The sequence below is a fragment of the Oryx dammah genome, unplaced genomic scaffold (assembly GCF_014754425.2).
Source record: "Oryx dammah isolate SB20612 unplaced genomic scaffold, SCBI_Odam_1.1 HiC_scaffold_10, whole genome shotgun sequence".
NCBI classification, from domain to species: domain Eukaryota; kingdom Metazoa; phylum Chordata; class Mammalia; order Artiodactyla; family Bovidae; genus Oryx; species Oryx dammah.
The window spans coordinates 20516402-20541264 of record NW_024070194.1 but is presented as its reverse complement, the minus strand read 5'-3'; the positions used below and the strand labels follow the sequence as shown (position 1 = coordinate 20541264).

General features: G+C 45.2%; 1 protein-coding gene across 1 annotated transcript; it reads left to right on the top strand.

The window, feature by feature from the left end:
• The first annotated feature begins 362 nt into the window (after window positions 1–362).
• On the top strand, window positions 363–7367 carry BPIFA1 (BPI fold containing family A member 1). The gene is made up of 9 exons (XM_040247532.1): window positions 363–388; window positions 1941–2115; window positions 2268–2427; window positions 3887–3994; window positions 4310–4459; window positions 5296–5380; window positions 5980–6043; window positions 6534–6609; window positions 7183–7367. Exons 2-8 carry the CDS (start codon window positions 1956–1958, stop codon window positions 6572–6574), a joined length of 768 nt encoding a protein of 255 aa, XP_040103466.1. The 5' UTR covers window positions 363–388; window positions 1941–1955; the 3' UTR covers window positions 6575–6609; window positions 7183–7367.
• The last annotated feature ends 17496 nt before the right edge of the window (window positions 7368–24863 follow it).

Genomic DNA, 24863 nt, shown 5'->3' with positions numbered 1-24863 from the left:
ACGAGTTAAACAACGATGAGACTGAGGTCCCTTCCAGGGCTCCAACAGTTGCCTCTCCCAGTGTTCCAAACAGAATCTTCAGGTCACCTTGGAGCAAGGGTTCCCAGCCTCACGCCCGCTCACGAAACCATGAAATCTTGAGTAACATCCGCATCTCATTTTTCTGTTTAACTTGTCGATCAAACAGCTTAACAGTTCCACCTACTAATGTGACTGGCAATTATTTACTTTGGAGAGCCCTGAAAGACACCAACAGATTGCCGAATTCTGAACCATCTATAAATCCATCTCTCCATCACTCATTTCCTGATTTCCACACTATAAAAAAGGCTGCCTTCTCAGCAAAGCAAGGAGACCACGACAGCTGCCAGAACCTCTGAGAAGCCAGGTGAGACTTGTGCATGCCACCCTCCCCCCCCATCACCACTACTGCCTCGGGGGGCAGAGGTGCTAGCCTCCACACTGTGGCATCACTGGCTGGCTGCACTTCAGATCACTCTTTGGGGGTCTTCCAAGAGAGCCAAAGCTTGCCATTTGCGGGGTAAGGTGATAACTGTCCACTCTGCCTCCCTAAGAGACCATTGACATCAATATAGAGACTTTTGGCAGCAGACTGATGGTGATAGGGAGCACGTGGCTGTAGGTACATTGCTCAAATTCCACGTGAGCTAGGGCTCTCTCATGGGCATGCTCCTCCTGCCCTAAATCCCAGTCTCTACAGAGTTTTATCTTGAGTTTACCATTGTGCATTGCTCAGTGTACACGCTTGCTCCATTGTGCATCCAGACCATGGCCCAGCAACCTCCTACAATCCACCCAATTTTGTACATTTTGGTGCATTTTTCTGGGACCAAGGATCCCTAGCTTCCATTGGAGTCATAAAAGATCTGTTGCTAAAAAGAGATTCAGAGGCCCAAGCCAAGTTTACCTCTCAAGGAAGCCACAACTGGCTCTTTGGACCAAAAAGCCCTTTCAATTCCTGTGGCAGCAGCAATGATGGCTCTTTGGCCAAATCAGCCAGTTGATGGGATTTTGCCCAAAGCAGCCAAGTGTCTCCAGAGTGTGGGAGCCAGTTCCAGCTCTCAACACCTTTACTGACTACCAAAAAGGCCCTGGAGAAGGATGGTGGCATCTGGGAAGGGGACTGGTGCAAAAGGGAGGCAGATGTCAGAGGTCGCCCAGAAAGTTCGTCCAGGTCATCTTAAGGGAAAAGAGAAAGACATGGACGAGATGGTGTGTATATTGGTGGGGGTGGAGAGTTGGGGTGAGAGGGATACCTTTCTCCAACAGCAGTACTGACATCAGCTTGCTGTTTGACCTTGGGAAAATCACTACCCCTCTCTGGTCCTCTTGTCCTTGTGGAATGAGGACTTTGGATGGTTCCCAGGATTTCCCAGCTCTGGTATGAATGAGATGGTAGCTATAGCCCTGCCACCCTTGATAGTCTTGTGACTTGCAAGGGCTTCCACAAAGCATCACGGGCTACACGCAGACCAGAGGACTTAAAGGAGGATGGTGACAAAGCAGTCGAGTTCCTCAGCCACTAGCACATTTAAGCCTTTTAATTTGCTTTGTCTCATTCAATACACTGTAAGCAAGCCCAACTGGAAAGTAAATCTGATGGTCACTTAATTTAAACAGAGGCCCCCGGGTAGAGAGAGCTATCTTTAAATCCTATCCTCAATGTGTACTTATGACCTTGGGGAAAGTTACCTAAACTCACTAGACCCCCGTTGCCTCACTGGTGCAATGCAGGTGCTAAGTGTCTGCATCTTAAGGGTAAAGATGAAATCAGTCACCGAATGTGGAGCACTCAGCCTGACACCTGGCTCAAAGCAAATGCCTTAGCTGTTGCTGTTCACTCCCTGGTGTGCTGGGGTAGGGGCAGGCAGTGGATGGGTTCCTCTCTAGTATCTGCACCACAGTGGTCCTTTCCGCAGATACTGAGTGAGAGGATGTTTCAAATCGGGAGCCTCGTAGTCCTCTGTGGGCTGTTGGCCCAGACCACAGCCCTGCTGGAAGCCCTGCCCGTGCCCCTGGACCAGAATCTGCCCTTGGCTGCGACTCCAGCCCTGGCTCTGAGTCCCACAGATCTTGCTGGAAGCTTGACAGGTGGTAAGTAAGAGTCTGTGACAACTTCTTCCAGGTGTGTGTGTGGGTGTGTGTGTACAATCATCTAATGGTTGGGAAGGGGGCTAAAGGGGGGCAAGGACTGAGGAGCCATAATTGTCAGATCTGACCCCCAAGCACCCCACACCAATTTCCAGCTCTCAGCAATGGCCTGCTCTCTGAGGGTCTGTTGGGGATTCTCGAAAACCTTCCGCTCTTGGACATCCTGAAGACCGGAGGGAATGCTCCCAGTGGCCTGCTGGGGGGCCTGCTTGGGAAAGTGACTTCACTCACCCCTCTCCTGAACAACATCATTGAGTGAGTAGCCCTGAAACAGGACCTTGGACCCCATCAGAGAGCTCTTACTGGAGACAAGCCAGCCCCAGGTAGTGGCCTTGGAGGAGGGAGCAGGGTCATCAGAACATGAGGCCAGGACTCAGGCTGAGACCCCCTCACAGTCTGGCAGGGAGCAGCAGCTCTCCTGAACCAGCAATTGCTCCCAGTCCTGAAGCACAGCTTGGATCTCCAGCATCGTCTATAACCCTCACCATAGTCCTCTGAGGTCAATTTAATAATGCCTAGTTTCATAGAAAAGTGGAGGCACAGAAAGGGGCCTGTGCCCACACCACCAGAGTGACTCAGAGTGCGGGTTCTGATTCTAACTGACTTAAGTCCAAAGCCAAGGCTTCTTCCACTCCACCATGATAACTTTGTTCTCTTCATCAGTGGAATCCCTTCTTAAGTTGCTCTCCTCACTAGTGAACACAATGGCTTTTGATGTAAGCAAGAAAGTGTAAGCTATTCTCCTCAGTGACATCATCATGTGATGTCCATGGAACAATCCAATTAACAAAGAACGAGAGTGGAAAGCGAGCTGGCAAGACTGGGTCCTTTACCGAACTGGATCAAATCCATTCCCAGGAATCCTACCCCCCCTCTCCCCCCAGAGGCTTGCCTCTGACTTGAAGACAGACAGACAGACAGCCTTGAGTCTGATTTCTGTATCCATCATGCACTTGCTGGGTGACCCGGGGCAAGGCACTCCGTCTCTCTGGGCTTGGCTTCTCCACCTGTAAAATGAAGATCATGGTACCGCAGAGAAGAACTGTCAGGAGGACTGGACAAGATGCAAATCACCTGACACAGAGGCTAGCTCAGAGAAGAGAAGAGGCCTCAGAGAAGAGGCTTACTTCCCCCCGCTCTCAGTTCTCCCCAGCTTCCCGCTCCTCTGTCTTCATGATTAACTTTATTGATTGACCTGCCATTGAAGGGCTCAGCAAGATTCATGATCCCTACTCTTAAATGTGGAGGACTTACTTCAGTTGCCCCGACATCATCCACTTACCCACCCATACATCCACTTGACCATCCGCCCTTCATCTAACCACTTTCTCTTCCATGCATCTACCCACATATTCATCCACCCACCTGCCCATCAGTCCACAAACTCAGCCAATATAATAAAATAGCCCCTTTCTTTGTAAGGCTCTGAGCTGGTGCACAGGATGCAAACATAACCCAGACACAGTTTCTTATCTTGGAAAACCTCATAGACCTAAGGTGAGCAGAGGGATCTGACCCAGTGCAGAGGATGGGAAAAACTGATGCGAGACTCAAAACTCATGTGGCTATTGTTGCAAGACTCTCCTCATATCTCCTCCATCCCACCTTATGGGTAGCTCCATCTCTGAGATGCTCCTGGTGGGATTAGATGTGGTTTCTAAGTTTAGGACTAGAGGAGTTAATGTTTCTCACTCCAGTGTTTCTCCCTGGGCAGTTTGAAGATCACTAACCCTCAGCTGCTGGAACTTGGCCTTGTGCAGAGCCCTGATGGCCATCGTCTCTATGTCAGCATCCCTCTGGGCATGATCCTCAATGTGAAAACGTGAGTGGACTCCAAGGGGGGATGGGAGGATGGCTCACCAAGAAGACCCTGATGATCGTGAGTGGTAAGCAAGAAAAAAGCTGTTGGAGTCTATCCAAAAGACCTGAGCCGCCAACATCAGCTCATTTGCTGCTATGCTAAGCAAACTTGAGTCCCTTAGGAGACTCACTTGGCCTCTTTGAGCCTACTGGGAATTGAAACGAGTACAGTTGTGGGCAAGATGGAATGAGGCGAGACTGGCATTTCTGTCCAGAAGAAAACCTCCTCTGACTTGGGACATGGAAGCTCAGCTACAGCAGACTGTCTCCTCTGCAGGCCCTTGGTGGGGAGTCTGTTGAAGCTGGCTGTGAAGCTAAATATCACCGTGGAACTCTTAGCTGTGACAGATGAGCAGAAGCGTGTCCACCTGGTTGTTGGCGACTGCACTCACTCCCCTGGCAGCCTGCAAATCTCCCTGCTTGATGGGTGAGGCCAGAGGGATGGCTGCTCCTGTTGAGACAATATGATGGAATGACGGGTGAATGCTTGGAAAGATGGAACAAAGGGAGAATGGGTGAGTGGGAGGGTGGAAGGATGAGATGATGGATGGATGGATAACAGATGGACGGATGAATAAGTAAATGGTCACTATCCCTTCTTAAGCCAGGCTGACCAATTTTATGCTGGATTAGGCAGCAAGAAATCTGAGTTCAAGCCCCATCTAGCTGAGGGGTATGGCAAGAGATGGAGGGCTCCCTGTGTGAACTTGAACATTTCTTACCCAACTTGAGTCTCAGATTACTCAGATAATTGTAATACGTAGCTATACTGGCCCTATTGAGAGAATCCTCAAAAATAATAAATGTGAACATGCTTTGTCCCAGTAAAGAGTAAAATAGCTATGGAGCCCACAAGGGTAATTATTTCAGTTACTCTTGAAAGGGAGAGGGAGGCAGGTATAAAATACAGGACTCACCCCCATCATGACTAACATTTATTGAACACACGTGATACATATATCGTCTCACTGACTCCTCATGGCAACTGCATACTAAGCACTGTTCATTCCTGTATGGATTCTACACAGCCTGATTGAACACCTACTGTGTGCAGGCACTATGCGTTTCCTCTACATGTACCTAGTGTGTACACTGCTGCGCAGGGTGTCACTCCCTTTGGATGGGCGCCTTGTTATGGATGCACGTGGGTGCAGACGCACAAGACCAGGTTCTCTTATCAGTACTGCGACTGCAGTGGGCACATACCCAAGCTTCTCCATGCCAGCCCCAGGCCCCTGCACTCTCCATGCTTTTCTCTTTCAGATTGGGCCCCCTCCCCATTCAAAGCCTTGTTGCCAACCTCACTGGCATCTTGAATAATGTCTTTCCTGAGCTGGTGCAGGGCAAGGTAAGTGGAGTTAAAGTGCAGCCCCCTGGTCCTTGGATCTTAGGACTTCTCAGGCTAAAAGAAGCCCCTGGGGTGAGCTCTTCTGAGTCACTCAGTTTGATAAGTAAATTCCATCTACCAGTCTATCTGTCCATTGATCCATCTGTCCATGTTTCTTCTTCCCATCCTTCAAAATGTACTGATTGGTTTCTGCTCTGGGCCAGGCACCCTACACTACAGCTGCAACAGATGGGTTCCTGCCCCAAGAAGCTTCCAGTCCACCCCCACGATGGCTGCAGACAAGGCCCACCCAGCCTATGCTCAGGATCTCCTATGACCAGAAACCCACCCCTCCCAGAGCAGACCACCCTATTCAGAAACAGATGTCAGATCACAGAGTGAACAGCCACTCACTCTGTGCTTGGACACCTCATCCCTGCCTTCATCATCTCCACCTGCCCAGTGTGGACCTGTGAGGGTTCATCTGTGGGACTGCTTAGAATCAGACACTCTCAGACACAGACAAACGACAGAAGATCTCCCCAGGGAACCCATTCCCGGGATGTGGTTGCTGCCCGTGTCTCCCAAGGTGCCTAATGCTTCTCTCCACCCCGGCTCAGGTGTGCCCCCTGGTCAATGCAGTTCTCAGCCGCTTGGACGTCACTCTGGTACATTCCATTGTCGGTAAGTACCCACCCTGATTCGGGAAAATCCCCTGGAGAAGGAAATGTCTACCCACTCTGGTATTCTTGTCTGGGAAATCCCATGGACAGAGGAGCCTAGTGGGCTATGATCCAGGGGGTCACAAAAAAGTCAGACATGACCAGCTTCCAAGTCCTCTCTCCCCTCTGCAGGAGCAGGGCTTTTCCCCAGGGAGCTCTGTCCCCGCATACATGGGACAGTTAGGGCCCTCCAGCCTCAGCTCTCTCCATTTTAGAGTTCTTTTTTGCCTTGAGTTACCAGGATCATCTTGAGACATAGACCCTGCCTGTCTCCCCACGTCAGCCATAAATTAAAAATAGCTGGGCTGGTTGATGAAGGAGGCACAGTCAGTCCCCTTCAAGCCCTGCCTGAGCATGGATGAATCTCAGAGTTCCCATTTCCCAGGTCCCTTCCCTCTGGTCTGTGGTTATTGGGTTTTGTTTTGTTTTTGTTTTTGTTTTTCATTTTCCAGACGCACTGATCCATGGGCTAGAATTTGTCATCAAAGTCTAAGACTTCCAGGAAAGGACCTGGCCTCTGCTGAGCCAGTGAGTATTGCTCCACACTCCACAGGATTTGGAGGGTGGTCGGCTGTTCTCCTCCTGAGGGCAGCAGGGGGCTTGGGACAATGCCATCCAAAGAGAAAGACTAACAGCCATACAGACAAACACCGAGATGCAGAGAGAAGTCCACAGAAAGGTAGACAGTGATGGAGAGACACAAGTGGCACCACAATACAGACACAAAGGGAAGCACACACAGTCAAGGATACACACACACACACACACACACATACATACAAAGTGCCCAGACACACCATGATTACTCAGACATACAGATGCACAGAATCTCACATCAGCACACGTATGCCTTTATACTCACATATGCAAACACACCACACACAAATACACATGGACACACAGACACACACTCACTCAAGCACATGCACAAGGAGCCCTTGACTCTGGGTCTGGGCTCCCCTGGTGGCTGGAGACAAGACCCCCAGCTCCAGGGTCTCAGCCTCCTCCCTACCCTCTGGAGGGCAGGTTTGATCATGGGCCAATACTATCTAGACTCAAGGACCTTGAGTCTCCATTTTGCCTGGGGTCTTCTCCCAACAGAACCATTTCCGGAGGCTGGATTCACTGCCTGCCCGAGGGCTCACAGAAGGCTGACCCATGTCCTGGACAATTACGCAGCCATGTTTGGAGACCAGAGCAGCCTTCTCACCAAGGAAACTTCTCCCTTTGCTTTCCCACCAAGCATGTGTCATCCCTCATTCATCACCAAATAAAACTGCCCTTTCCCTGCATAAGATATTGTCATTCTTCACCATCACTGGAGGGCTCACAGGTGGGAAAGAGTCCTGGCCTGAGTGACTAGAGCTGTAGAACAGAGTTTGAACGTTACATTGAAGATCTTAATGGTCTTAGACAGGACAGAAGGATGTTCTGATGAGCATGGATTTCAGAACGACTGGTCTGGGTTCTTAGGATGTGTCACAAGGGGTTGGATAAATGTAACTCTCTAGGCAAAGGTGATGGTACACAAGACATTTCACAAGAAATGAAAATGACAGATTAGAGAGATGTTCAGGAAGTGGACCTAGAAGGGTAGAGGTAGGGGAGCAGATGAGATTCCCGTCTGTGTGTCAGGTGGGGGATCCCAAAGGTAACCAGAAATATAGGGGGATGAGTTGATTCCAGCAGGAAGATCATGCCTTTAGCTGTGGCCACGCTGCATGAAAGTGCCTGGGGGACCCCAAGGAAGCCACCCAGGGATCTGATGGATACAAGTCATCTAGCACCGTTCTTTTGCTTATTTGCCTCCAGTCAATACTAGCCTCTTCTCTGCTTTTTCAACAAAAGGATGATAAAGATGACAGGAAGGAAGTGTAGGAGGAAGGACAAACTAGACCAAAATGTTCATTGCTGAAAGGCTTGGGAAAGTCAAGCACAGAGAGGGGTCAGAGGAGTTGCACATGAAAGGATTATTGATGACCTGAGTGAGAATCATATTTTTAGAAGAAGAAGCCTGATTTTAAGGAACTGAGAAGAGAGTGGGATATAAGGAAGCTGAGACTGTGAGTCCAGGGAAGATTTATGAAAAACTGGAAGCAAGAGGAAGAAGAAGAAGGACAATGAAGAACACTGTCCTCTCAAACAAAAAATAAATATACTCTCCTTATTTGGGGTCCTTGCTGCTGCTGCTAAGTCGCTTCAGTCATGTCCGACTCTGTGCAACCCCATAGACGGCAGCCCACCAGGCTCCCCCATCCCTGGGATTCTCCAGGCAAGAACACTGGAGTAGGTTGCCATTTCCTTCTCCAATGCATGAAAGTGAAAAGGGAAAGTGAAGTCGCTCAGTCGTGTCCTTAAAAGACCTCAAATAAAAAAGGACCAACCCCACCTCTTCACTCCATAGAGGAGGCCCTAGGTTGCTGTCTATGAATGACTTGTACAAGGTCACAGAATGACACAAAGGCAAATCAAGGACTGAAACATCACAGATATTGGGAGACCCACTAACTTTGTGGGAATTAGAAGATTCAGGCCGGTGTTTCTCAGCCCCTGCCAAACGCCTGCCATCATGTCTGGACCCACCACAATCTCCACTTTCTATTGCCACCAACCAAAATGGCATCAGCGGAGGACAGTCCAATCATTCAGAACTGCAAGAAGGTTTATTATAGGAAACCAATATATGTCTTCTGATGAGGATTTAAGAGGGGAAGTATTTTCCACACTCACAGCAGTAGAATATCTTCGAGCTCAGGATGAATAGTTAAATTCTATAAGCAGCTGAATTGATTGTTATGACTATGAATGACCTGAAATACAGAAAGGACCTTCCAGACTGGACACCATCAATCAGGGCCTGACTTGGAGAGAAGCCAGGCATGTCTTTCCTGGTCAGGACTGAGAGTCTCCCGGGGCTGAAGCCCCAAGAATCAAGGTGGATAAAGAGCACACACACACACACACACACACACTCACACACACACACACCTGTGGGGGACCATCAGCACTGACCCTGCTGCCCTCTGACCTGGCACCAAACTGTATTCCTGCCTGGACGCACATCCACTGCCCATCTCTGTTTACTATTTTCTTCCCACTGCTCCCTGGACTTCTTCCTAAAGCTCACTAGTGGGTCTTTTCTCTCTCCTAACAATTTCAATTTCTAATTAACCAGTCTAACATTCCCCTGGATACAAGCCAGTCTGCCAAGTGACCTGGTTAGTCAGAGCACATTTTACGACTTTTAATAGTGACATTTTCACACTTTTTTAAAACTCTCCACAAGGATGTCAGTGGCAATGGCAATGGCAGGTTAAAGACTTCCAAAATTGTCTCTTATCTAAAGCAATCAGAAAACTGGAAAAAATTGTCAGAACCAGTTTTTTCAGAACTCTTAAAATTAATAAAAAACTTGCAGCATCTGTGTGGGGAGGAGGTGTTTATTCAATAAAGATTGCTGAATCTTTGTGACATTTTATCAAGCTTTGTGACATTTATCTTATCTATCTCCCACTTTTCAGTTCCACAGTAGACTTGAAAACTAAAATTCCATAATCTTGGTGAAACCCAGTAGCCTGGCAACAACTGGAAGCCAGCAGAAGGGGATTGGTCCAACAACTTCAAAGCCTCATTCCCAGAGAACTGTCCTTATTCAATCCATTAGTTCCCTGGATGAGCCCATTCCCAAGCCTGTCTTGACATGACCTGACTCAGTTCAGCTAGTCAATATGAACTGTCTTTTCCCTAAGGACATTTGTCAAAATGGTACACAGGCCTTAAGACTGGATCCTCAGGAGTCTTGTGGACTCTCAAGCTAGTCCACATTCAAGTTTTTAGGAACTTGTCATAATTACCTTTTTTTTTTTTTTCACATTTTAACCAAACAGAATCCAGGAGATATTTCCGTTATTGCCTCTTCCCATACCTAGAATCACACTATTACAATTATTTTATAAATGTGATCTGAGACATTTAGCTACCATTAATTTTGGCTGGAGGCCTGATTATACATTAATGTTCCTACAGGTTACCGGCTCCAGCAGCCTCTGCTTCAGGTAAGCTGTTCTTGACTATAACTCTATGTATTCATCTGTGTCTCCAGATTTCGATATGGCAGTTTGTCCTATGACCTCCGCCTGCCAATACAGGAGACATGGGTTCGATCCCTGGTCCGGGAAGAGTCTACACGCCACAGAACAACTAGTCCCACGCACCACAACTATTGAGCCTGTGCTCTAGAGCCCAAGAGCCCAACTACTGAGCCCGTGCACCACAGCTACTGAAGCCCCCATGCCCTAGAGCCATGCTCTGCAACAAAGAGAAGCCACCACAGTGAGAAGCCCACCCATGCCAACTAGAGAGCAGACCCCACCTGCCACAACTAGAGAAAGGCCCTCGCAGCCCCAAAGACCCACCACAGCCAAAAATAAACAAATGAGTATTTTTTTTTTTAAGATGCAAGGGTGCGGGGAGGGTTCCTACTCCTCTTAGGGACACAGTTGAGAACCTGGGCAGTTGATAAGGCAGTGGAACAACCGCCAGAGACGGAAAGCTGGTTCAGACCCCACCCCTACTAGCATGTGACCCTGAATGCAAAGTAGCCAAGACCAGTCACAGTCCCATAGCCCTCTTGGGCTTTAGCTGCAATGCAGCAGAGCAGAACTCACTGGATGGCCTCCTCCTCTTTGGGAATCGGTCTTCTAAGCTATGAATGGGAGACTTTTAGCATTTGAGGCCTTGTTTCAGAAGAAAACTCTCTAGGAGAGAGTTTTATTTTTGCTGCAGATAAATACCTGGCTCCCTTAGTTTCCCCTTGTATTAGTTATCTATTGTTGTGTAACAAATTACCCCAAAACTTTTTGGCTTAACACCATAAGCATTTATTCTATCACAGTTTCTGTGGGTCAGAAATATAGAAACAGCTAGGTGGTTCTGGCTCAGAGTCTCCCATGAAGTTGCAATTAAAATATTTTCCAGGACTGCGTCTTCCAAAGACTTAACCAGGGCTGAATCTACCCTCAGTACTTTGCCTCTCAGATCTCTCCATTGGTCTGCTTGAGTGTCCTCTCAACATGGCAGTTGGCCTCTCCCAGAGCAAGCGATCTGAGAAAAAGAAAAAGAGAAACTGCAGAATCTTTTATGACCTCATTCTAAAAGTCACACATCGTCACCTTCTACTATCTTCTCTTCATTAGAAGTGTGTCACTAAATCCATTCCACCCCCAAAGGGAGAATTAGTACCCTCTTTGAAGGGCACATCAAAGAATTTGTGGACATGTTTTAAAAACCACTGTCCCCCTCTCCATTCCAGATGCTTCCCTGGGCATTGCACTCAATGGCCAAAGGCTCAGAAGCATGTTTTCCTAAGCAAATGAGACTTTGCTCCCTGGTTAAAATCTTGAAGCTCCCAATAAGGTGGAAGTGGCTGCAATCTAGTTTGGATTTTGTGTTAGTGTTATTTTGACTGTTTGTCTAAAAGCAGCTTTTCCTTCCCACTACATTCAAATCACATCAAAGTAGAAATAGTCTGACTGAAGTGGAGATAAAGGGCACAGTTTCAACATTTCTGCCCTCTCTGTGTCTCCTCCAGCGCTGATGGTTTGTGAGATGACTTCAGACAGAGCATGAAATCCCAACGGGGAAACTTTTTTGTTCTCTATTTCTTCTTTTTCCCTTTTTGTGACTGCAGCATGAAGAAAGTCTCACTTGGGAGCTAGTCTGTCTTGTGTCTTCACCACTATTTGGGTGAACTGGCTACAATCGAGAGAGAGAGAAAGTGAGATCCTTCAATTCTCACCATATTTTTCCATAAAATTTCACATTTTTCTGTTTCACGTATATCTACTTTGTGGTTACATTCTATTTCTGAAAGTTGATGATGCTGGGACTTTTAACTGAAAATTGTGAAGTTTCCTATTACAATAGATTTTATTTAAAAATAGACAATTGAAAGGAGGAATACTGAGTAATAAGGTAATGGTGGCTGGTTTGGGGCAGAAATCGTAGAGGTGACATGTGAATGATTGGAATCTGGGGATCAGATCCTCAGATCCTCTAATGAGGGACCAGTCTCTTGATGCCTAGAAAGCCAGGCTTCTGGATAGTCAGAAGCCAAGTAGACCTCCAGGGCCCTAGCCAGCACTTTCGCATAGCCCTGTGACCACTAGAGAGAGCTGTTGCATGGCAACCCAGCAGTCATCTTGAAAATGAACATTTATTTGGCAGTAATGGTGACCCGGTGGCTCAGAGGGTAAAGCATCTGCCTGCAATGCAGGAGACCTGGGTTCGATCCCTGGGTCAGGAAGATCCCCTGGAGAAGGAAATGGCAACCCACTCCAGTACTCTTGCCTGGAAAATCCCATGAACGGAGGAGCCTGGTAGACTACGGTCCATGGGATCACAAAGAGTCAGACATGACTGAGCGGCTTTACTTTCACTTTCACTTAATGGTGAGCCTGGCACCTTACTAAACACTTTAAAGGCAAAATCTTATTTAATCCTCACCCAGAGATGAGGACTCTATGACCTAAGGTCATCCAGACTGTGAGCAGCAGATTCAGGTTTCAGATTCCAGAAGTCAAACTCTAGAGCTCAAGCTCTTTGCCAGGGGTTACTGACTCACTATCCTCCAGCCAAATCAGCACATTTTCATTTTTACTGATTATTCTCCTATTGGGTACTGATTGCAAATGCATTCACCTATTCCCCCACCTCAGCATACCAAATTGTCTTATGCTATTAGATGCTTGGCCCTAAAAGTAGGGTGCCTGATCTACCAATAAAAATACCGGACACATAGTTGAGTTTGAATTTCAGACAAACAATGAATATTTTGTGTGTATGTCCCTGATATTGCATGAAACATACTTAAACTATGAATTATTCATTTGTGAGCTGAAGTCCAAATTTAACTGGGCTTTCTGTATTTTTTCTTCTGGAAAATTTACCCTAGTGGCATTTGCATTTGTATCTCCCCCCTATACTCCATTCCCCCAGAGATGGGAATATTTATTGAGCATCTACTCTGCGCAAGTTTTGAGTTGAGCCCAGAGCAGTCGAGGTCTCTGCAGAAGCTTCAGGCTGCAGTTCAAGCAGCACTTGTTTGAGCCAGATGATGAGACAGAACCCATGGTACTAGAAGTATCTGTGATGGATAAAGATGCCATGTGTTTGACAAACCCCACGCCATCTTCAGCAGACAACTGTACACCATTAGAAAAAAACAGCTCCTCACTGGGTCATCAAGTGACCGTGAGGCCAGAGCTTCCCATCATGCACTAGGCACAGTTATCCAGCAAGTTGTAAGGTCGGGCAGGACCTATAGCCATCCAACATCAGGTAGAAGTAGTACGTCTAGCTTGAGTTTAAGGTCCAGGGGGCATAAATAAGCTGCAAGAATAAGTTAAGCATGAGGCCAGACATCCACCTTCCGTGTCATATGTCACCTACTAGTGTTTTTGCCCTCCCACTTCTCTCTTGGTTCACACCTATGGCTACGTGACCAGTTGATGGAGGAGGAAAAAAACTGAGCATGGTCCTTTAAGAGGTTGGTGTAAACTGAAAACAGATGCTGTTTCACTATAGCTCTGCTCACTCAGGAGTGACCCTGAAAGATGAGAATGAGAAGGAATCCTGAAGTGGGCAAACTTCAGGCTGCATACGTGGTCATCCAACGGAGAAAAGAGAGAAATGGCCAGATAGTCACTGTTTTGTGGGCTGAAGAAAATGCCTTAATAATTTAATCATGGACCTGGAAGAAATAAGATTTAGAGATTGGGAATGCCAAAGCAGCTTTAGTAACTGCCACCGAAGGTATGTATGACCTGCACCAACAAAGGCCAGCACTGAGTGCCTGATGCGGTACCGTCCATTAAGGTGACCAACCAGCCTCTTGGCCGAGCAGAAGCACTGAGGATTAGGGCAACTGAGAACAGACAGCATTTTGAGTATCGGCTGAGGCCCTACGATCCGCTGCAATACCATGGACTCCAATTATTAATAGTATGGAAACGTCCCATGAATTACGACTGCATCAGTTTTGTAGGGAAGCCATAAGAAAATACTACAGAAATGTATTTTCTCACAGTTTGGAGGCTGGACATCTAAGATCAGGGTCCCAGCAGAGCTGGTTTCCTCTGAGGCTCTCTCCTTGGCTCACAGGTGTCCTGCCTCTTGTTGCTTCTTCACATGGTGGCCCCTCCATGAAACTTCGCCTCTGGTGTGATCTCCTCTTTTTATTAGGATACCAGCCAGCTGGAGTAGGGACCATGCTAATGACTTCATTTTAACTCGATCACCTTGGTGAAGGCCCTGTCTCCAAATATAGTCACAGTCTGAAGCATTGGGCAGTTAGGGCTACAACATATGAATTTAGGGGGACACAGTTCAGCCCATATCACCTAGAATTCTGGAGTGGCTGAGCCTGCAGAGAGCCAACTTAATATGAATAGCAAGTCGGCCTAAGCAGTGAAAGGAGTGGGCTACAGACGCTGGCACTCTCCCCCTACCCCTCCTCAACTGGGCAGAGCCTCACAGCTCCGCCTTCTCTAGAGAACAGCTTTCAGCCAACAAGATGGGTCCCACCCCCTTGGGGGACAACCTGCCACAGATGATGGACTAATATGAGGTTGGGAAAGGCCAGTCCCTGTGCCTGAGAGTGGAACAACTCTGTGCGTGCTTTTCCACTCCCTCTCATAGCAGATGATCAGAGCTGTGGGAGGACCGGCTCAAGGTACCATCTGGCACTGAAAAGGGTGTGAATTCACGTGCCTGAGATGCTCATTATTGGAGACAAGGGGGAAAGTTTATGGTAAATACAGCCTGTGAAATGAAAGACTCAAACTATGTGTGCTGATGAGGGAAAACCTCCAAGACACATTAATGATGGGTGAGGGAACAAGGTGCAAAACACAGAGCAGGTTGATCCTTCTACAACTGTGGCAAAAGGATAAGTCCTTTCTGGAAGGACAGACCAGGAAGTATCTACAATGAATACAACTCCAAGGGAGTAGAGTGGTTGGAATGAGGAAATTGTGTACCTGGGCTTCACTCAACATCCTTCTGTATTGGTGAAATTTTTATCCTATGCATGTAAGACTTTCCCCCAACATTTTACTATAAACATATTTATACATATAGGAAATTGCAAATAGTTACAGTAAACCCCCACATACCTACACCTAGGTTCTATAATGAACACTCTTCCATACTTGCCCCATCACATAAAGGTCTGTCCATCCTTCCATCTTATTTTTCAAAGTAAAGTAAATCTGTATTTCAAAGTAAATTGCAGATTGCAGTCCACTATGTCTTTAAACACTCCAGGAGACGTTTCATTGACTAGAGTTCGGTAGTTGTGCAAGTTTTTTAACTTTAAGGTAAAATGTATGTCAAATGAAACGCACAAATCTTTGTGTATGTATGTATCATTTTAAAATTATTTTGTTATACCTTTACGCTAGCATACACCTCTTTTTTCCTTTTTTATAAAGCCATTATTTTATTTTATTTTATTTTATTTTATTTTATTTTATTTTATTTTATTTAGTGAGTTGGTTTTGTTTTGTTTTTTCAGCCACACTGTGTAGCATGCAGGATCTTAGTTCCCCAACCAGGGATTGAACCCACACACCCTGCATTGGAAACATGGAGTCAACCATCGGACCGTCAGGGAAGTCCCCTCTGTGAATCATTTTTATACTTGATTTTCTTAAAGACTTTTTTTAAAAAAAAGAGTGCAGGCACTGGCAACCACTGCTGCACTTTCAGCCAGCACGTATTGAGCCCCTACTCTGTGCCACATAGTATGGCAGCGTGCTGGGGGCGATTCAGTGGACAGGACCAAGTTGCAGTTCTCATGAGCTCCTCGTCCAGTGATGGGGGAAGAGAGCAAACAATAAGCACATAAAAGAATAAGTAAATAAGATCATTGTATATTCAGTGAGAGAAGCCAGGTGCAACCCGGTACGTACAATGTGTTCTGTTTATATGAAAACCAAGTACAGACAAAACCAATTTACGGTCGGAAAAAATGAGAACCCACTCCCCCTACGGGGACAGAGGGTGTGAAATTGACTGGAAAGAGACAAAAGGGAACTTTCTAAGGGGATGGCGAAATTCTGTATTTTGATACAGGTTTGGGTTACACAGGTGTACACATTTGTCAAATCTCAGCAAATGAACTCTGAAGATTTGTACTTCTCACTGTGTACTGAAAGTTTTTCCACTGCAGCCCACTGATTGGACAGCCCCCAGGATCACTTCAATGGTTCCAGAGAGTTCTCTAGCTAAAGACCAGTGCACATCTATCAAGCAATGTCGACAGCCTTATCAAAAGTGATATTTCCAAAGTGCTTAATGTTTTTCTGCTCCTTTCTGTCCCTGCATGGTTCCTTGAGGGCTGTGATGTTTGAGCCTGTGTGTTCTGAACGGTCAGTTCCACTGTAAGCCTCAGACCCTTTTGGTCCCCAGTTGCCCTGGCAATGTCATCACCAAACTTTTTTGGAGAGAGACCAAGGGAGCCAATCTGGGAGGCCAGGGCAGACATGGCCCCCACTTTCTCATGGGCACACGACTTTGATCTCATTGGGATGAACCTGAACATCATAGAGGAGGCAGCCTATGTTGAATTCCAGGTGCCAGACAACCGGAAACAGGTACACCTTGGCCTCCTTCAAGCTGAGAGCCCAGCTGCAAGCAAGGTTGAATTCCAGGTCACCATACACGTGCTGAGGACGTGGTGGGAAGGGTACTCACATCTGCAATTTAGTCTGAAATGCATCAAACACATATGGATGGGCAGAATTTAGGTGGTAACACCAATGGCAACCCACTCCAGTACTCTTGCCTGGAAAACCCCATGGGCAGAGGAGCCTGGTAGGCTGCAGTCCATGGGGTCACTAAGAGTTGGACACGACTGAGTGACTTCACTTTCAATTTTCACTTTCCACTTTCCTGCATTGGAGAAGGAAATGGCAACCAACTCCAGTGTTCTTGCCTGGAGAATCCCAGGGACGGAGGAGCCTGGTGGGCTGCCGTCTATGGGGTCGCACAGAGTCAGACACGACTGAAGCGACTTAGCAGCAGCAGCTGCAGCAGCAGCAACATGTAGTGTTATATGTAAAACTAACTGCTCTGTGTTTGAAACTTTCTTAAGAAAACACTAGGTCTCTGGCTATACTGCAGAGAGGAGTTTTGAGGGGGCCAGACCAGACTGACTGCAGTTGCCTCAGGGAAGAAATGATGAGGCCTGAGTTGAGGCCTGGCAGTGGCATGGAGAGGAGGGAGGCCAGAAACACCATTTGGAGGAGACTCCAGAGGCGACCAGGAAGGTGAGAAATGACTGAAAACAGGCCAGAAGTCAGGACCCCGTGAAAGCCCAGAATGACCTCTCCCAAGAGCTGCAGATCCTGAAAGTGCAGAGATGATGGGCAGGAGAGCATCCTGAACGACCCTTCCCAACACAAAAGGGAATGTTGAAAAGAGGCCCTGTGATGCCCCCAACTCCCAGGTGGGTCTCCTGGGTCACCCACTAACTCCCTCTTTCTCCTCTCCTGGAGGACCGGGTGACCGAATGAACACGGGAACCTCCGTGGGGTGACTTCGAGGGAGGTGCCAGATGGGTCCCTGTGCTCTCCTTCCAGCCTCCAGGAAGTCGAGATAAGCCCAAAGCAAAACATTCACAGGCCAGGGAGGTCCCAAGTTCAGAAAAGACGCAAAGAGATTTGAGAACTCACTTGGTCTGGGTTTTGGAGCCTCCACTGGATCCTCCAGGTCAGTCACACTCAGAAAGAGCTCCTCGCCTTTCTTGGTGCATGACAGAGAGCTTGGTGCAGGTTTTCCAGAAGCCGGGCTGCCTCCCACACCATCGCTGGGAGTGAGAAAGGGGATTCCCCTTCTGCTCTTTCTCAGTCCTCCGCAGAGTTTGGGTATATCTTGAAAGCCTCTCCAACCACCGCCTGTTCTCCCCTCTAGGTGCCTTGAGTGGGTGACATTTCCAGCTAGAACCCCACAACTCATGCTGTGGCTCACCGTGGCTTTAGAAAAAGTATGTCACCTCTCTGAAGAGGAATCATCCACAAAATGAGGATAAAATAGTGCGCAACTCCAGGCATTGGAGTGGGCTTAAATGGTTTAACTCAAACAAGGGTGCATGAGTGCTCACTAAGCTTAATTATAGACTTTATCTTATCTTAATTATAGCCATTATCTCATCTCTATAATCCTGCTGTCACTTTTTTTTCTGAGAAGCGATATTGTTCTTTCACTTTTGGTAGTGTTATACAATTTTATGTTAGAAGTGGAAAATCAAATGTATTTAAGCTTGAAACTGATTCCATTTACCAAAATGCATGCTGAGTAAATAGTAATCTCAAGGGCAGGCAGATATTGCAAAATGTAAATGCAGTTGTGGCAGGCAAGGGAAGGTGGTACACAAAGCACAGGAGATGATGGCTGGAAGGTTGAGAGCGCAAGTTTCAGAATCAGATGAACTGGAGTTCAAATCCTGCCATCGTGTCCCCAAAGCTGTGTGAACTTGAGCCAGTCTTCCCACCTTTGTGTACCTCTATTTCCTTATGTACAATGGGGAGAGCTTCCCTGGTGGCTCCATGGTAAGGACCCCACCTGCCAATGCAGGAGACTAGGGTTTGATCCCTGGGTTGGCAAGATCCCCTGGAGAAGGAAATGGCAACCCACTCCAGTATTCTTGCCTGGGAAACCCCATGAACAGAGGAGTCTGATGGGCTACGGTCCATGGGGTCGCAGAGTCAGACATGATTTAGCTACTAAACAACAACAATGGGGGGAATAGCAATGACCTTGCAGGTGGAGGCTGTATCTGGCAGGTAGTGAGCCCTCAGAGGTGGTAGGGCTGTTCCTAGACTATAAAAGTCAAACTAGGAGAGATTTATACAAGGAGTGTGTGTGTGGTGTGTGGATGGAGGGCATCCAGTTCCCAGGCTGGCTGAAACCATTAAAGCCTCGTGATGCTCTGGTAGTACACTTCCAGCATCCCAGGTTTGCCTTTATTTTTGGTCTCTGTTCTCCAGAGGCTCACAGAGTCCTGCTCAGTCTCAGTTCAGGGAACTGGGTGATGACATCTCTGGCCACTTCTGCCAAAATGGGCATAGTCCTGCCTCAATTTGGAGAACAGGCATTGAATTGGACATATTTCTGAGTTCCAGGCCATGGATCTGAGTCTCATATGATTAAAATTTCAATCCCTTGGTCCTCTATTTTAGTGTAACAAACTCAATTAGTAGTTGGAGGAGAAGTGATAACTAGAACTTTTATCTAAGTAGATTTTAACTTCCAGTGGGGTATTAATATATACATAATTTCAGCCATTGGCCACTACACATCTCCTTTTTCTCCTAATATCTGATCTAAAGCAATTTCATTTTCTAAAAACTTAATAGTTATAAAAAATTTTTTTTTAAATTTAATAGTTATAAGAGGATACCTTGAAACCATAACTATAGCTACCAACTGCCAGCAGACATTGTTTTGAGAGTGGCTGGTGGCATCCCAAGTCTGACACAGCTCAGAAAACTCAAGTTCTTCCTAATTCAAGGACTTATCTAAAGTCGGGTCTATAATGCCACCTAGTATTACCTTGGACATCTGAACCACAGCTATTCCATTTTTACTTTCAGCTGCATTTCTGTCCTTAATGGCCAAAGCAGATGTCACCCACAGTTAATGATTTTGGTGTTTTTTCCATATATGAGAAGATACAAGAGTTTGGGCTCTTAAAAATCATTTTCTGAAAGTGCCTAACTATCTAGAGGCCTGTTCTGCCAGTTTTTCCTGGAGCACAAGTTGCTTCATTCCTGATCTCCACCCTGAACTCCTTTCAAGGTATGTTGAAGGTTGGTGGCCATGGACCTAATTCTTGCAGAGACTGACAGCAAGTGCCAGTTTGCAGTTGGCAGGGCCCCTTCGGGGTCATGAATACAACCATGGCTTGAGGAGCAGTTTATGACCATTTCATCCCATGATGCTAGGAATGTTCATTCCCAGGTCTGGCAAAAGTTTCAGTAATAGGCCACTCAATGTGCTAGGTCTTATCAACAGTGCCCAAAAATCTGGACTAGGTCTTATTAACAGTAACCAAAGGTCTCTGGACCATCTGTCTTACTAGTCCCTTATATCCAGGAAAATATTCCCCCTGTTGCCTCTTCCCATATCTAGAGTTACACTATTATAATCATTGATCTCATATGGGACTATATCATCATTTTATCAGAGGTTTAGTCATACATTTGGTGATGAAAGAAACAATTTCATAAAATAGGCAATATAAAAAAATAATATAGCAAGCAGTATTAGTAAGGTCATAAGGAAGAATATAAGTCAAGAACTTCCATTAGGTGCAACCCAGTATATCTCAGGTCTCTGACTTAGTCTGTTCTGTATCAGTCCTTATCTTTAAGGGAAATTATATTGGCACTGTCCATAAGGCACCCAGCCCAATTTTCTAGTTTACTAGACTGATTATCTTTAGTATGATTTAACTGTTCCCAATATAGAGAAGCCTTTAAACTTAAATTACCATAATTATGGGAGGTTTTATTCCTTTTATTCCAAGCTCAGTTTTGCCTGTTGCTCTGATTGAGCTTGAGTATAGAGGAAAATTCATGTTTCTGGCAAGGATCAGAGCAGGCATTATTAGTTTGCCAGGTGAGGGAATTCTACCTAGTAATATAAATAGTGTCTTCAACAGGACTATAACTTTTTTCTTTTAAAATATATTTCCTAAAAGCCAACCAATTAGAGCCTTAGAGTGGAGAAATCCACCAAAGTAACTCAGAAGTGTTGTAATTGGTCACAAATCTAAAATTGGATTGATTTTTTAACATAGCATTGGATCATGCCCATGGTAGAAAAACATTTGATTGATATGCAAAGTTCAAGAAGTCAAGAAAACATTATAAATAATGATATGAGTCAGGTGGAGAATCTTGAGCTAGCTATCTACTTCTGATGTTGTCTTCTTCTTATGCTAGTAGGAGTGTAGTTTCTCCTCTGTTTGAACATTGTTTTAAGGTGAGTCTTAGTAAATACAGACCTCCATTAACGGAACTGGAATTTAATATCCACTGAAACATAATCTGTTTCATCTCTATAATTAACCTCATTTTTACCAAAGTACCAGGCTTCTCTGGTGGCTCAGACAGTAAGGAATCTGCCTGCAATGCAGGAGATCAGGGTTCGATCTCTGGGTCAGGAAGACCCCCTGGAGAAGGAACTGGTAACCCATTCCAGTATTCTTGCCCAGGAAATCCCATGGACAGAGGAGCCTGGCAGGCTACAGCTCATGGGATCACAAAGAGTCAGACATGACTGAACAACAAACAGTTTCAGTTTTCAGTTTTTACCAAATATAGCCAAATTAAGACGAATCTGTTTGCAAAATAAGCCTGGTCTCAATAAACTTGGCCTGATGATTTATATAAACTATAATTGATGATATAGGCCTATTTTGCTTTGCTGAAACTTTTATAGAGTTTCAGACTGAACTTTTACAAGACTTCTCAGGGCTAGGAAAGTCATGCCAAGAGCTTGTCACAGATATCACCCACAGGTCAAGGTGAATTTCTCCCTTTTCAAGGTCGCCAACATACCTTGAGATTTCTGTACCTGTTAGTGAGCCTTCCTAATTTATCCTATAAAACTGCTGGGAACCCAAAAGTTTCCAATCTCTGTAGGGATCAGACAGAGAGAAATGTAAGTGTTTCAATTCTGTTTTCAAAGGTATAATTTACCAAGTGACTTGAAGTCATAATGAGTTTGAGGGGAAGGTTTTCCTTACACCTGGAAAACACAGATCAAACCAATAATTTTTCAGATGGAAACCATAAAAATTATAACTATATTCACCAGTTCACTCAGTCGTATGTAAGTGATCCTTTTTGTTAATAGTTTTATGAAGCCGTCAGGTTTCCCATCAGGGTTTCCCAGGTGGCGCTAGTGGTAAAGAACCCGTCTGCCAGTGTAGGAGACATAAAAGACGCGGGTTCAATCCCTGGGTCGGGAAGATCCCCTGGAGGAGGGCATGGCAACCCACCCCAGTATTCTTGCCTGGAGAATCCCACAGACAGAGGAGCCTGGCAGGCTGCAGTCCACAGGATTGCAAAGAGTTGGACATGACAGAATCAACTTAGCATGCATGCATGCAGGCTTCTCATTAGAATTCTTCAATTTCTTAGTTCAGCTTTATGGTGGGGTTTCCCTTGTGGTTCAGCTGGTAAAGAATCCACCTGCAATGGAAGAGACCCCAGTTCAATCCCTGGGTTGGGAATCCCCTGGAGAAGGGAAAGGCTACCCACTCCAGTATTCTGGCCTGAAGAGTTCCATGGACTGTAGTCCAGGGGTTGCAAAGAGTGGGACATGACTAAGCAACTTTCACTTTCTTTCTTTTTCTCAGCATTATGGTATGATAGTCAGAAACTTGTATTTATCCAAAAATTCTTTCTACAAATCTTCTTGAGGAGGGAGCATTTTTGCAAAAAGTTTAGAGTGAAACTGTCAGTGTCCATGAATGACAAAAAGATTTAAAACCCACAGTGAAAAAAAATAGATTACAATGCAACTGACAAATAAATTTGGCTACTGCTGTAACATACAACACTTGCAGATAATTAGAATCATAATTGATAATATTTTACCAAGACATATCAGAATTTTAGAAACTCAATATAATTTCTAGGATATCTATATTAATAACACTTACCAAACAATAAAACTTAAGATTTACTACTCATCAGACTATACTTCCCATGTACTTTAACACACCACATGAACCTAATTTGTTTAATATCCTCCATGGGGTGTTTCAGGAGCCCTTTGAAGAACCCCAAAATTAGCTAGAGGTCAAAAGGACTTCATTTGAATTTTCTTTAGGAAGTTTTGTCAAGAAAATATCAAAATGATAACTTTTCAATATTTTCCTTGACAAAACTCAGTCAGACAGAATCAAAAATCACTGTGAAACAATAGTTGTTCACTTAGCCAAAGAAACAATAAAAGATGTGAAAGACAAATACAGACCAGATGACTTAAAGGTCACAACACTGGAATTTCAAGTTACCAAAATCTAGAGAGACTATTTTTAGATAGGTATTCTTAAACATAATTATTCCTATAGAGTTTACCTAAAATCTCTTAGCTCATTTGCATTTAATTCACTTATAAAATTTCATCATACCAAGATATTTTTCTTGCTGACAAATTTGCAACAGACGTAATAAAACCTTATTTAATTTTTATTAAACCTAGGCCCAGTAAAAGTATTACACTTAATGTTGATGACTGTAAAAGTACGTCTATTTTCATTAGATCAACAAGTTTATACATTAATTCCAGATAATAACTTAATACTAAATATTTCCCAGTTTGCATTAATCTGAAACAAATTCTGGCCAGTTACCTTCTGTACTTTGCAGAATTTATATAAGCACTTAATTTCTTTAAGCCAATTAGATAGAGCTCATTGACAAATTAGCTTTGATAATACCCTCCAAAAGTAAAGTCAAAGATAATGTCTACATACACATAAAGACAGACACAATGTGAGATCTCATAGCTTCACTTTCTAAACTTTCTCATGAATCAGAAATTATAATATAAAACTCACTAGTTTATAAGCAACAGTTGGAATACATAACCTGTTAAAAGGCTTCTTCCTTGTTATATTTTTTTCCCTCAGTCTTAGGAATTAGAGATGGCCTAAATAAGATAAGTGTTCCTGAGAGCCCTGGTTTCAAGACCTCAGCCATGTCTGTCTCTGCAGCCCCATGGACTGCAGCCCACCAGGCTCCTCTGTCCATGGAATTTTCCAGGCAGGAATACTGCAGTGGGTTGCCATTTCCATCTCCAGGTCTCAAGGCACAGGGAAAGAAAATCAAGTTCTCCTAGTAGGACTTGTTCCAAGGTCAGAATTCTGAAAAGACATTTTTATCAAGCTTGCCTTTTATAGGCAAAAAGAACTAGTTTGGGAATTTTCAAGAGTTTTACCTAAACCAATTTTCTCTGGATTCTAAACAATATCATGGCCACATAATGTTGTAATAAAATAGTATCTCTTTCTTAGTCATAGGCTCACAGCTAAAATATTTCCAGTCAGACAGAATTCACTGAAGACAGCTTTGCCGTGGAACAGAACCAGAATTTCCCATTTCACAAGGCAAAATGGCCATCACAAATCACAACACACAACACAAAGTATTAACATGAGGCACAAATAGGCAAAACCATCCTCATCACACACTCCCTTAAATACAAAATTAGAATTTCTCAGAAAACCTCCTACAGAGATACCGAACTTCAGATCTGAGCACTGAGAGTAAATAGAAATAGCTCAGATTTTCAAAGATTTCAAAGAGAGGGAAGAAAGGCAAGTTGAAAGAAGTGGGTAAGGAGAAAGGACAAAAGAGATGACCTTACAGACGTCTCCTGCCACCTGCAGTGCTCAGATATTACAGGACTTTCCCTTGGGTTTCCAGGAAGAAAGGTCAGGAACTCCACCCTAGCAGAAATCAGAAACCAGATATGAGATCAGAATCTGAGTTCTCTGCCCACCAGAGGTGATCAGGCTCCGACCCTCAGATCAGGCTGAGACCCCTCAACCTGACTCCTGCATTCAGGATAATGGCAGAAGAAAAAAGGGTAGGATAGGAGGAGTTGAAAAGAGGAAAGGAAAGAGGTCAACAGAGTCTCTTGTTCCTTACCCAGTCAGGGTCAGGGCACTCTGACCAACCATCTGCATCAGGAGGAGACCA

Bases quoted from the DNA above. Each gene is read 5' to 3' on its own strand.
- BPIFA1 (XM_040247532.1), top strand. From the start codon at position 1,956: ATGTTTCAAATCGGGAGCCTCGTAGTCCTCTGTGGGCTGTTGGCCCAG. The intron at 2,116-2,267 runs GTAAGTAAGAGT...ACCAATTTCCAG, and splicing joins TGCTGGAAGCTTGACAGGTG to CTCTCAGCAATGGCCTGCTC. The intron at 5,381-5,979 runs GTAAGTGGAGTT...ACCCCGGCTCAG, and splicing joins CTGAGCTGGTGCAGGGCAAG to GTGTGCCCCCTGGTCAATGC.